Source organism: Chiroxiphia lanceolata, chromosome 7 (genome assembly GCF_009829145.1).
Source record: "Chiroxiphia lanceolata isolate bChiLan1 chromosome 7, bChiLan1.pri, whole genome shotgun sequence".
NCBI lineage: Eukaryota > Metazoa > Chordata > Aves > Passeriformes > Pipridae > Chiroxiphia > Chiroxiphia lanceolata.
The window spans coordinates 22,197,086-22,211,223 of NC_045643.1; the positions used below are offsets into that span (position 1 = coordinate 22,197,086).

The following is a 14,138-nucleotide window of genomic DNA, read 5'->3' on the forward strand; positions in this document are numbered from 1 at the left end:
CCTGCGTGCTGCTGTTATACTTCCAGTTCCTGGCGTAACTCAGCTACATTGTCACCAAAGCTTAAAGAGTGTTTGCACAATCTCACTTCAGCATAACGTCTAATGAACCTCGAATCCTGCTGGTGTGTAGGATGAGGAAGTTCCAGTCAAGTTATTGTCTCTGAGTGGGGTTGTAAAACACACCTATATTGTTCATCCAGGAAGTGTGAAGTTGTAAAAAACAAGCTAAATTGCTATATTTTATCTGCTAGTTACCTCTGCATTTATTGCCTTTATGGACCCAAAGTCCTCCAGACAGTGTGACAAATCATGATTGTATTTTCTACTTACAGCCTTTATATGTTCTCAAATGTGAAAAGAAGAAAAACTTAGTCACTGTGAATTCGTCTGGCTATGTGTGTGGCTACTTAGAAACTGGTTCCACTTCAGTTGTATTTTGCTTATTCTTCCTAATTTTGGTCTCATGTAATAATGCACAACCTACATCTGTAAATCTCATTTCCTCACTTGTGATATGTATATACTTTAGTAACCTTAGAGTACTTGCATAACTGTTTGTATAGTTGCTGACCAAACTGAATTTTTTTTTTTTGTTCCATAATTTGTCCATTTCTCCAAATGACTCACCCTCTTTCTAGCTTCCTTACACTTTTATTTATCTTACATCATGAGGTTCTGATGTTGCAGAAGTTTGGAAGTGTTTGGCTGTTGAAAGAATTGCCTTTTGCTTCTTCACCATTACAGTATAAACAGTCCAGAGAACAGAGTTCAGGTGTTAGGAGCAGTAAATCTACAGAGCTTGTAAATATCATTCTTTGACAGGCAAATTTTGTTTTGCTTCTAATGCTGCCACTATTGTGAATCTTACTAAAGCACATGGCTAGATAATTAGACTTCCAGAGTAGACAAATACATAGTATGCAGCAGCATATAGTCATTTTGCAAAGCCTTTTGGATCATGTGAGTTTGAATCACTTCCTTTGAAGCATTCTCTAACTATGCATTCATTAAAAGAAGCTGCGTATTTGGAAAGGAAAACTAGGCTGATCAAAAACTACATTTGCAGTTTTGTGATGTTCTGGTTGTCAGAAATAACCAATGTTGGTAGGAAACAAACAGATTTTTCTGAACCATGTTATTGAAAATACAAATGGCATTAACCACAGAATGCTAGGAAATAAGTATCAGTTTAGAAATATGAATATGAAGCATGAGTTACATGGGGGAAAATACATTTCTCACAATTCTCTTCTGTTATGGAAATTTTGAGTAGTTGCAGTACTATCTTGTTAGGAAAACTACTGCGTTTGAGCTCAGTTCTGCCCTTAATATACAGTGTATCAGGAATAATGTATTTTAGCCTTTCCAGCCTTTTTGTCCTGCATGGCTTATATCAACAGGATGGATCTTAGACACTTTATCTTATCTAACTTGTACTTTGCTGTTGTGACAAGAACTGGGGAGAGAGGTGAACTGACTGTGTGTGTGTGTGTGTGTGTGTGTGTGTGTGTGTGTATATGTGTGTGCATGCATGTGCGTGTGCATGTATGAGTATCTCTGTGCGTGTGTGTGCATGTGCGGCTATGTGTGTATGTATGTTGTGTTTATGTGTGTCTCTGTGTGTATTTATGTGTGTGTATGGGTGTCTGTGTGCGTGTGTGTATGGGTGTCTGTGTGTGCGTGTGTGTGCGTATGTCTTTATGTGTGTCTGTGTGTGTTTATGTGTCTCTGTATGTGTGGGGGTGTCTGTGTATGTCTGTGTGTATGTCTGTGTGTATGTCTGTGTGTGTCCATGTGTCTCTATGTGTCTATGTATATGTGTGTGTTTATGTGTGTCTGTGTGTGTGTGTGTTTGGGGGGTGAGGGAGGGGTCTGTGTTTGTGTCCGTGTGTTTCTACGTGTCTGTGTGTTTATGTGTGTGTCTGTGTGTTTATGTGTGCCTGTGTTTATGTGTGAGTCTGTGTGACTGTGTGTCTGCGTGCTTATGTGTGTGTTTGTGTGTGTCTGTGTAACTATGTTTATGTGTCTGTGTGACTGTGTTTATGTGTGTGTTTATGTGTCTCTGTGTTTATGTATGTCTGTGTGACTGTGTCTGTGTGTCTATGTGTGTTTGTGTGTGTCTGTGTAACTATGTTTATGTGTGTCTGTGTGACTGTGTTTATGTGTGTGTTTGTGTGTCTCTGTGCGTGTGTCTGTGTGTGGGTGTGTCTGTCTGTCTGTCTGCCTGTTGGCCGCCAGGGGGCCCCGCTCCCCCGCCCCGTGCACGGCCCCGCCCGAGGGCAGCGCCGGGTGCGGGGTCGGGGTTCGGGCTTTGCGGGTTCGGAGTGCGGGTTTGGGGTGCCCCGCTGCTCACGGCGCTCCCCGGGCCGGCTCCAAGGCACACCACGAGTTAGAATATTTGGGTAAAGTCAGTGTAATGAGCACGGCATACTTCGCTTTTCGAGCGTTTCCCCCCTCTGCTGAGGGATGGTTTATGTAACTTGACACTGCGGTCTTCGGAGTTTTCCCAGTTTTCAGCTGACCGCGTTGGAGTGGGCTGAATAAAATAGGTGCAATTGGTGGTTTAAGAACTATTTCAGAATTTCCACTGGGCCAGTATGTATTTAGTTCTCTAAGCTCTCCTACGTAACCTATAGAAGGGCATAGTTTTCAGGCAAAACCAGTAATTCTCCTCACATGTGGAAGACATTAAACAGTATCCGTTTCTGCTACTTGATTTGCATTCTTGCGCTATCATTTATTATTTCAGAAAGTAAACATACGTGAATTACATATAAACAAGCTATAGGATTCTATTTTAATTTCTCTGTAGAGAGCAGAAATAAGGTCATGGCTATGTCCTGAGAATGTGAAGATTGCCAAAAAACACAGCAGAAACTTTTCAGAGAAAAACAGTGCATGTCAAGCATCTGATGAGTCATAAAACCTCAAGTTAGTGTAAGCAGATGTTAATTACAGCTCACATTGATGGGAAGTACATAATCACCACCCCTATAGCCACCCACTGTCCATTTCTGGTCCAAGAACTTCCCCAAAAGTGTGGTTTTAATTTTATGGAAACCCTTTGAAATTTGGCATAGTTTTCAGAAGTATGTAGGAAGAAAAAGTCTGCCAGAGGTTTGGCCTCCAACTGTGAAAACAGACACTGCCTTTTCAAACTCCTCTCCTAGATCTGCTGACCAACACCCAGAAGAGAGAATTTACATTCTTTAAGAACACGGCAGGAAAATGAAGGTCTGTATGCTCTGAATTCAACTTCTGGTAGCATTTACATCTTTTGTTTTAAACTGTCAGCTGTTACACAAGGCCAGGCTCTGATACGAAAATGTTTGTTTTAAAGAAAAAGGAAAGGGAAGTCTTTTCATATGTACTGCAGGGACGTTTTTGCTTTTTGCTTGGATGGATTACAGCAGTTAGAGAGTGGGAGGATTTAGTTTACCAGCCATAGAAGTGTGCTTCAGGCAATATTAGAAATGTAATTTTTTTTTTTCTGTTCTGCAGACCCGGCTAAAAATCATATTTGGTGTGGTTATATGCCTTTTGCTTTCCTTATTACTTATGTGTATTATACTGCTTCCATCGAGAGGTAAGGCATTTCTAATCTAATGTAGTGTAAAACACAGTATGTTTAGCTACTGTGACTTCTAAAGTTCACAAAAGTTCATCAAATCATCTTTAGGATTGTCCTGTCAGAATTGTTCCAGCTTTATCACTTTACAGAAATGTACTGACAGCTGAAATATCCTGAAGGTGAAATTGAAATGCCAGCAGATGTTGAAACAAGGAACTCTTTGAAGTGAAAAGCACCGAAATTAACTTTATTGTGCATGATATATAGTGTTCTTAGTCAGGACTGCAAAAATAATTCTCAGATCTCCTCATATTATGTAATTTTCTCTGTTAGGGGTTAGGAGATTCTCACAAACTGTTAGTAATTTTCTTTAGCTTGGTGAATTTGTATTTGGTTTTAAATGGTTATGTAATAATTACAGAAGTTCTGCATCCAATTACAAGTTAAACATTTTGTTGTAGGTGGGGTATGAGAAATTATTTGTGAATATATTCAGGATTGTATTTGAAAATTAAAGTCAGCATTGTATAAAATATGGATGGATAGTTTGCTCTAGTATTATTATGCCAGCTGTATCTAAATCAACCCAGTGTGATCTACTGAGTCCTCTGGTGAAGTCTGAAGTAAGTGAGGTTTGAAATTTTAAGCATGAGTGGCACTAACTTGATGATAATTTTTTCTATGAGAGGGGGATTAGGCGCAATACAAGTATTTACATGGCCCTTTCACTATAGCAGATTAATTGAATGCCTCTGAAATAATTAACATTGTAATAAAAAGGTTGTATTTGACTGAGAGTATCTATTTAAAGGGTTTTATTTGTATTATTATTCTCTGTTCATGTGTGGGCAGGGTGACTGAGATACGGAAATTGGTTTTGTATTTACAACTAAATGTTATTAAATCAACCATCTGCTTAATCTTGTGAAAGTTAGTCCTGTATTTAATATGCAGGTTTTGTCAAAGGTGAAATCTCCTTCCTACCTGATACTTCTGTGAAATATAGTTATCAGGGGTTGTTTTGTTGAGGGAAGTGTTGGAGGTTTCTGAAGCACTTTAGAGATGATTCTGCTGTGTAGCATGTGAACGTGAGGATGGATTATACCAAGGTGCTATGCAGTTCTGTGAGACATACCACCTCACAGTGATAGTTTAGACTTTAACTGTCAGTGGTGGGATGTCAGATTTTTTGGCTACCTTGAGCATGGCCAAATCTGAGTTTTCACTACTAGGTAGATGTATGGTATGGGGTCAGACTCACTCATACCAAGCCTGCATGTTAAGACATGGCAGAATATTTTTTATGAGATTTAAACAAAAAAAGAATAGTGAGGAAATAAAGAGTCTGGAGACCAAGGATCAGTTTGGCAGCCTGAAGAAGTTGCTGAAGATGATGGATGGTACTGTAGGAGGAAGTGAATTTATTTTTCCCTTCTGAAGTTATCAAATACAGCTCACTGGCCTCTTCAGTACCTGAGCAATTATGAAGAACTCTTGTCATCTCTATAGTTTCTTGGAATAGTGACTTAGTAACCAGTCATATTAAACATCACGTTTAGCTAATAAGGATAATAAAGAAATTTTCTTACTTCACATAGGATGATAAAGAAATTATCATACTTCACAGAATGCTTTTGAAGGAGCATTTTAGACAATTGTTAATACACTTTAGACAATTCTGTTGAATGCACAATTATATTGGGCGTGTCACATTATGGCTTCTTATTCTCAGGTGGAACTGCAAGTGCTGCAGTTATCTGTTTGAATGCCTCAGCCTTTTTGAATTTTTAGTTGTCTTCTGATCAGCTGTAAATAGAAGAAATATAAATTAATTTTACAGTTACAAATTTTGCAAGTTGAAGACAGACAGGAAATGGCTACATAGATGGAATGTTGTTTGTACATTCCACCTTTACCACTACTTAACTGAAAGGATGTGGCAATCTGGAAAGACAATTAATTGCATATGAGAAGTGTATAGACACAGAACAAATAAATTTCTGCTTAAGAATTCAGCAAAGGAAAATGTAATTTATAATTCTAAAAGAACTGGAAGTATTGAGTTATGGTTTTGTCTGCAAAGTTTCTAGTTATTTCATGTTCTTCAAACTTCTCAAAATGTGATACCTGGTTTTGGCTTAAACATGCAAGAGTATAAAAATATCTAAAATTCTCAAAAGTTATATTGGAAAAAAGTATTCTGTTTGGAGAGGATATTAAGGGGGAAATACCTGCAGTTATTGCACAGTTTCTGTGGGCCTCAGAAGAGCAAGGTGGGCAATCTCAGTATAGTAATTGGCCTCTATGCCTAAGAAATTACTGACCATTTTTTGACATGTCTTTGAGTACATGTGGTGTGATTTACCTGACTATGGTAATCCAGCTATGATCACCAAACCCCAATAGTTCGTAAAGGTTCTTTTCACTTGTACACTGGTGTACCTAGTCCTGTTCTTCTGCAGCATAAACAGGAAAAAAATATCAGTTTGCAGTGGACAAGCAATAGCAGAACCACAGGCAGAGTTACAATCAACCATATGTATTGCTTAGGCTCCAAATTAATCTTCTCTTTTGCTATTTTTAGTGAATATCTAGAATCACGTCTGTCTGTTTCTGTTCCCAGTGTATGGTTGGCCTAGGCCTGAGACCAAGTCCTTCATTTTCTGACATCTCAGATGAGGTGATAGGGCATTCCTCTCAGCCAGGAAGGGGTGAGCAGCCAGTTCTTAGGAAGTGATATTGTTCTTTGCTACACATCAGCCAAATCCATTTTCTGATACAATTAATGCCTCCCTGTGTTCTGATGCCAAGTCAAACCAGGTTGTGTCCATCATTGTGGAAGTGAAGAAAAGTACTTCCCGCCAGGAATTCAGTTGCTGGCACCAGCTGGAGGTGGTGTTAGTTGCTGCTTTCTAATTGAAAATGCCTGGATATTTAGTTGAAAATGCCTGGATATTTGACTGAAAACAGAAAGTTAAAGAGAAAATCTCATCTTCTTGGCTGTCTATCAAAGTTGGCATGTTAAAATCAGAGTTTATAAACTCTCTGCAGTTGCTGAAGTTTCATGCAATTGAAAATCAATAGATTACCATGACAGTGTACCTCCACCACTCTGGTGATTCAGTCTTAGCAATAAGTCCGGGTTCAGATATAATAGTGTAAACCTTGCTACAGTGATCTGCACACTGATGGAACAGAGCTATAGGGTATTAGAACAGAGTAATAAAAACCAGTATTAAGATGAATTAGCACTTTAACAGATTTCAGTCTACTGTACTTGTGCTCACTGTAGTCTGTGACAATACTCCTAGGAGGCACTGGGTGGGCCTTTTCTTCCAAAATCTGACTAGTGCTTTGAAGAAACTCTACATCACTCTGATTCTTAAATTAGAATTAAGTGCTTACTCAAAACAGGCTCTATTAATTTTCTGTGCTTATTCACATGTTGGTAGCAGAATAAAATCTCTAGTTTAGGACTAATTTAAAAGGGGTTACCCCAACCATCTCACCTCTCCAAGTCTATGCTTAGAAAAAAAGTATGATGGCTAAGACCTAAGGTAAATTTTTATGGTAGCTTTTCATTATAAATATGTTTTCTGAAAACTTGATTTTCAATAACTAAAGGGGATTATAATGGTTTTTCCATTATTTAGAGAGAGGCTTTTTTCCTATCTTGGCACCTTATGCAGTAGAGATGTTAGATTCTACTAATTCTAGCATGCTCTAGCTTTCTGTACACAGTTTCTGTTCCTACCAGTAACAAAAGCTAGATCAAACTGTGAAACGTGACTTGTTCAGACTTCACCTTTTCTGCTCATTCTGAGGGGTGCTTTTAAGTAACTTTCATTGAGAAAACAGAGACTGAGTGTAACACAGATATGGAAAACATGTTCCGTTGATGTGGAGCTGAGTGTGACCAAAGTTCTGGAGCAGGAGTGTTGGAATTAATTTCTGATGCTGAACTGAGCTGTGATTTCCTCATGTTGAAGGAGCTTGCAGTTCAGCTATTCAGCATCAGCCCACAGAGATGAGAATGGACATTTTAGTCCAGAAACAGACTGTAATACCATACTGACCAGTTTTCTTTTGGCTACTCCTCTAATTGATGTTTGGCAGTGAATGTTAAATAAAATACATATAAAAATACATATATGTTAAATACATATAAAATACATGTATGTAACTACATATATAAAAATAACATATACAGAAACCAGAATACTTTCAGATTATTATATACGTTTGCTTTAATTTGGCAGGAATAGTCACGATTTATACGGATACACATTAGAACATGTTGTGGAATAAGCCAGTAGGCATTTGAAATCTAAAACAAGGGTTGTGCTGGTTTACCCACATCCAGTCTTTGAAATGGAATAATCCTCATAATACAGACAGAATTTCACAGTGATGGATTGGTGTGCATAAAGTTAATCTGAGTTTAATATAATTGAAAGTTTTGCTTTCTGTTTTTTATTAAGCTCTCTCATGACAGTGAACTGAAAAGTAAAGTTATCTGCATAAAGCCAGTGGCGATTATTAGATGTTTACATACTTTTATCATCACAGTTATATATGTAAGTCAAATACATTCAAATGCAAGAGTCAGTAATTATGATCATTGAATATATAAAGCAAGTTACACTGTGAAGCAAAACAACCAGTTGAGTGCACAGAAAAATGCAGAGCTGCACTCTGTAAATGAGTGCAAATGGACGACAAAGGATTAAAACTGAGACAGCAGGGTGGTGAAGGGAAGCGAGCAAAGCTGAAATTTGGTGAGCTTTCATTTCTGTAGTGGTTGGCTCTACTTTTTGCTTCCTATTTGTCCCTGGGCATCTTTTTGCATCTTTGTTATTTTATAGGGAAACAAACCACAATGAAAGAATTTACCAAGCCTGCCAACAACCATCCAATTTAATGTCTATAGAGTGCTGCAGACATGTAAAGTACTTTTCATGTTAGCATCTGTTTTGTGAGCAGAGATTTTGGGTACTGTTATTGAACAAGTCTTTAGTTACAGAAGAAGGAATCAGCAACAATTGTAGGAAACTATTAAAGATTCTACTGATATCTTCTGTTGCCTAGAAACCAGCATTCAAAATTATAAGTGCTCAAGTGAGAAATAGTTGTGTTTGGATTTTTTTGCAGTCCAGTGGTAGAAATTCAAATCTGAGTGGACACATTTTGAAAATGATTAGTAGTCATAATAAATCATCACAGAATATTAAGTATGTAAGGGTGAGATAGCTAACAGAGTGAAGGTTTAAATTAGAGCTGTGAAAATTAGACCAGTGATGACAAATGTGTGTTATTGCTTGTCTTTATAGTGCAAAATCCTCTTAAACTGAGAGAAGGAACAAGGAAATTTTACCAGATTAAGGTATGAAGAAGGACTGCAAATTTAAGCCTCCTATACACACAACCTTGGAAATAGATCTTAACAGGAGATTTCTTTTGCTAATAAGCTTATTCACTTAGAGAATATAAACTGAAAGATAGTGATAATTAATCATCTCTCAATATAAATAGAATTGGGTTCTTTGGAATTATTTTCTGTGCATTTTTTAAGAGTCTGCCATCTTCTATGTTTATCATTAGTGTATCAAAGATCTCTAATATACAGTCATGGTAGTAGCTAGAGGAATTAACTTCATGTTGACCTTCTTGGGATATTTTCTGGACATATTGCTAGCTCAGAGTTTATATGGATAGGTTTTTTCCTATGGATTGGCATTCAGTTTTATTTCTTGTGACAGCTTTCTTCTTCATTAGTGCAGGCAAGGCTTGTGTCAACAGTCAACCTGACATGTGTATTCTACAGTAAGTAATAGTCACTTAGCAGAAAAAAATATGTATTATCATTACAAAGTACCATAGAAGATAATATGAAGAAACATTTCTCAGGAAGTCAGGGTGATCTTAACAGAGGGGGCAGCTGTAATGAGCAATTGATGGAGCATGATATGAAACCCGAGGGCAACGAGTCATCTTGATTATCTGACTGTCATCTGAGAGCTCTGATGGAACAAACAAGGGAAGTGGCAGAGATTTACTAAGCTGGAGTGTGACATCCCCACTACCTCTGAAGACCATGGCAAAAGTGCCCTTGAATTTAAAGGAGAAAAAAAGCCCATACAGAATACCTAGACTTGAAAGCTGCCATTATTATGCTGCTGAACTTTAAAAACTGGCCTTTATCAGAAAAGTTCCTGTGTCTTTTGAGGATTAAGTATTTTGCCTACTCTCACTCTTGGGAACTGCATAGGTTCTGACCAGGAACTGCACAGGATAGTCCTCATCCAGTTGATTGTCCTTGAATTTTTTTTTTAAAATCTGCCCTATCTTAAGGGTTTTAGTTTTGGGAAGAAACATAGACAAAGCCACAAAACCAGTCACAATTCTGTGCGTTATTTTAATGCAGTTATGTGACCTGCTTAGAAATAAAAAATCTGAATACTTTTCTTCTCTCCAGAATCATTGTCAATTTTCTTTTGCAGCATTAAATAAAAAGTTCAAATTTGGATTTGCTCATTCATTACTTCTTCACATTATTTTTACCTGCACACCTACATTGATTTTTTCATGTGGCTACTGAGAAATATATGTGGATGGGGATTATTCTGCAGGCTTTATCTCCGTCCTCTAACAGTGGATGATGAGGCATTTATGAGATTTGGCAGTAAAGGTTTGTAGGCACATCCTGTTGTTTGACCATCTGCTGAACATGTGCAGGTTCCGATTAAAATAGTTGTTTTTACAAGTTCGTGAAACTCATACTTTAAGGGGAAAGAAAAAAAAAAACCAACAAAACCTTTAATTTGTCATTTGTGTGAAAAAGGGTTGGTTTTTTTGGACTCACAGGGTCTACAAATAAATGTGTTTGACTGAATAAATGACTGGGTGAAATAAATCAGTTTGTCTCATTTCTAATTTTGTATTCCTAAAATTGAATCCTTCAGAGGCTAAAGGACCTTATCAGAACAGTAACAGAGAACTTTCCTTTCTGCTGTGCTTATTCTTTGCATGTTTCCAGGATTATGGTATCCTCACTGTTCCATGGTACTAAATATAGAAAAGAGGAAATACTGGACTAGTAATTATTTCTTTTTCTTTTCTTTTCTTTTTTTTTTTTCCCATTTTCCATTAACAGAAATTTTCCGTCTTATTCTTAGTTGTCAACTCAGATGATGGTCCCAGAGCTCTTACACTGGAGGATTATTTGAGTGGAAACTTCCAATATAAAACATTTTTTCCATATTGGGTGTCAGGTAAGCAAAATCTTTTCTCAAACATAGATAAGACTTTCTAATATGTATTTCCAGACTGGTTTACACAGACTGAGAAATGTATTTTCCTCCAGCTTTACTGTGAATGAATCCTAACTATGAAATTAAACCATGTGGTAGTCAAAACTTACGATTGAAATTTACTATTCTGTCAGTCATTCTAGAAAATCCAGGTATTCGATGTTTCAACAGACATGTTTGAGTCAAGTATAAACTATAATTTTGCACAGGCCTTCAGTGTTTTATTTCTTTTACTGTCATGTACATTGCAGCAAGTGAAAGAAATATGTCAATGTGTCAGTCATTCCTTAAACAGTCTCCTTTTCTATGTTTTTCACAGCATTTTTTCACTTACCACTTGTAATGATTGAGGTATTCTGTCTTACAGGCCCCGTTCCTTGTTTTCAGTAGTACCTGGCTCTGCAATGAGCCCAACTGCTCTTATCTCATTTAAGGAATGAGATACACTCACTGCTGAAATTCCTGAGTTCCAGGGCATTGCACTGAAAACAAAGCTGAGTTTCTAAGTCCCTTAAGGTAGAGGGCAAAGACATGAAGTTAACTGCTGCTGATAAATGTGTCTGTGTGTGGCTGAAATACTGGTTTTATCACTGAATTGCAGCAGCATGGAAAGGCTGGAGCTGGACTGGTTTGCCTTCAAGCACACACATCACTACCACTCCTATCGATGAGCTGCCTCAAGCAGTTACTCTTTTCTGCCTAGAGCAAGAAATGTAGTACCCATTCACTTGGATTCTTACCAAGCTGGTTTTATCCCACAATTTTAGAACTGAAATGAAACCTTATAGGACATTGCTAGCAGCAGTTAAAATTTTACAATTAACAATTTGAAGTATGTTGATATGACTTGTATGATTTAAAAATTAGATCACAATTTGTTAGAATTATGTCTGAATATCTGAAGGATGTAGGCTGCATATCACTTAAACCTAATATTCTTCTTCCCTCTTTATAGCTTTCTCACTTAGACTTATCTTTCAACAGTCACAAAGCTCACACAAAAGTCATGCCATAGATTCCATAGATAGTCATGCCTACAGCATTCCATATGTCTACTTCTCTTCTAAAACAAGGAGTTAAAATTGAATATTTCATCCTAAGGGTGTCTGAGATCAGCACAAATGCTATTACACAAATCACAGAAGTGTGCTCAAAAGATCCAAGGGTGATCTAATTTCCTAAAAATGAGCACCTTGCACAAGGTTTCAAGCTGCTTTTAAACTTTTAGTCTTGCTCTTTAACTACACAAAGTATGTAATTCCTTCTCTCTGTTTATAGAAGTGAAAATAGCGATCTGAAACTAAAATTCTGATCTTTATCCTCTACCAACCTATGGCTCAGGTCTTGAGCACAGGTAGGGTTAAATTCCATTCTCGGTCAAGGCCACTGACCCTCAACCCTCACTTTGTAGAACTTGTGTGAGTGAGTAAGGGCAGTGTCACTTATGCAATGTCAGTTACATGGTACTGCTGTTGTCTGTGGAATATACAAATGAGAATGTTCTGGTAAAATGATAAGGAAAGATATTGAACATTTTCTTTAAAACATTTACATTTTGATACTGACCTTCTAATGGGTCTGTCGCTGGCATTCTTGATCAGACATTGCTGAGAATAAAATCTGGAATTTACTTAAAAAGTTAACTAGCTGATCCTGCGTGCAGAGTGTAATCTAGAGAAGGTAGTCAAGAGCCTTGAAGACAGTTTCTTGATAACTCTGTATTTGGCCTTATTAAAAGGAAAACATTTTCTATCTAGATGCCAAAAGATATTTGCTCAAAATTCATTAAAAGGAGTGTGAACACATTGATAAACAGCTTTGTTCTGTAGTAACTTCTGTGAAGGTAACAAACATTTTGTCTTGTTTATAAAGATAATGAGTATCTACATCAATCTGCAGAAGATGATATTATTCTTTACAATGTTGAAAGGAATTATGCAACTACCATCATGACTAACAGAACAATGGTATGTACCTTTTTAATTAATAAAAAGGCAGAAAAGTGGAGTTGCATTTCAAGTCCCAGTTTAAAAGTGAATGAGACTAGAACCTAATCTACTTCTCAATCTTTCAGAAACAAGTTAATGCTTCAAATTTTGTGTTGTCATCAGACCAATATTTCATAGCTCTGGAAAGCAATTATTCAAAGGTAATAATTTTAATATATCTCTTAATGAAATATTTCATTTCATGAAGTATTTTTTTGATTGTGATTACCACAGATAAATGTTTTTTGGTACTTTCTTGAGATGGGGGTAGGCTGTGAGAAGGCAGCTGATTATTTGTAATTAGATTATCTTTTTCCAAGCTAATAGTGTTTTCTTGCTTAATTTATGCAGCTGTGGAGATACTCTTATACGGCATCATACCACATTTATGATCTCATATATGGGTAAGGCCTGATATTTCTTACAGAGGGCTACAGTGAATACACTGTAGTGTATTGTGCTTGCAAGCTGAAAAACTGTAGTAAAGTGACTACCACCCTGCTTTGCTTTTTGCCTGACTCTATCAGGTTACTTGTTCACTTAAAAAAAAACATTCTCTAATAAAATCATGCATTCTTTTCATTTACTCATCCAGGTATCTGGATTGATTTATATTCCATGCCGTAAAACTTTCACCACTCAAGACTCTAATTTTTTTTCTTCTTGGCATAATTTTCGCCCGCCCTATCTTGGCTGCTTGAGTCCACTTCAGTCTCATACCTGATGTGTCCATGCCCTTCTGCTAATTCATTCTTTTTATCATTGATCCAGTGTTTAACTTTCCTAAAATATTCACATGTCCCTTAGGGCTCCAGTGATCTTGTGATAGTTCATCCTGCATTCCTCAAAAGTTTACAGCTTCTTTTTTTTCCTCTTTCCCAAGACCTTCCCCAAACCACTCCTCTTTCCACCCAAATCCAAAGGATTTGTGCTCATCTGCCCTGGTCACCTTTTTATGCCATAAGTAGCAGTGTGACCAAATGCTTCTTAGTTCTGAGCAACAGGGGCTGCCCTGAGCTGCACCATTCTTAGGAAACTGTTGGCTCAAGGTGACAGGAAAAGGTTGCTTCAGGCTAATGTGAGTGGAGAGGTACTGCATGTGGGTTGTGATCCTTAACAAATGCTTTAAATGCTGTTGTCATGCTTGGCTCAGCATGCTGTATCCTGAGCTCATGTTTCCCAGTAACTTGCTGAGACTGTAATGCAGACTGTAGGTGGAGCAAATGACTGTAGATGCTTGTGCAGCATTTGAAAAGAGATAAGGCTGGC

General features: G+C 37.4%; 1 protein-coding gene across 1 annotated transcript in view; it reads left to right on the forward strand.

Annotated features, from left to right (window-relative positions):
- The first annotated feature begins 2,937 nt into the window (after window positions 1-2,937).
- FAP (fibroblast activation protein alpha) overlaps window positions 2,938-14,138 on the forward strand; it is a 40,399-nt gene continuing 29,198 nt past the window's right edge. The window contains exons 1-6 of the mRNA XM_032693106.1: window positions 2,938-3,234; window positions 3,502-3,586; window positions 10,747-10,842; window positions 12,754-12,848; window positions 12,956-13,030; window positions 13,221-13,273. Of these exons, the coding sequence (XP_032548997.1) occupies window positions 3,229-3,234; window positions 3,502-3,586; window positions 10,747-10,842; window positions 12,754-12,848; window positions 12,956-13,030; window positions 13,221-13,273 (410 nt within the window). The 5' untranslated portion in view covers window positions 2,938-3,228. The remainder of the gene's footprint in view (window positions 3,235-3,501; window positions 3,587-10,746; window positions 10,843-12,753; window positions 12,849-12,955; window positions 13,031-13,220; window positions 13,274-14,138) is intronic.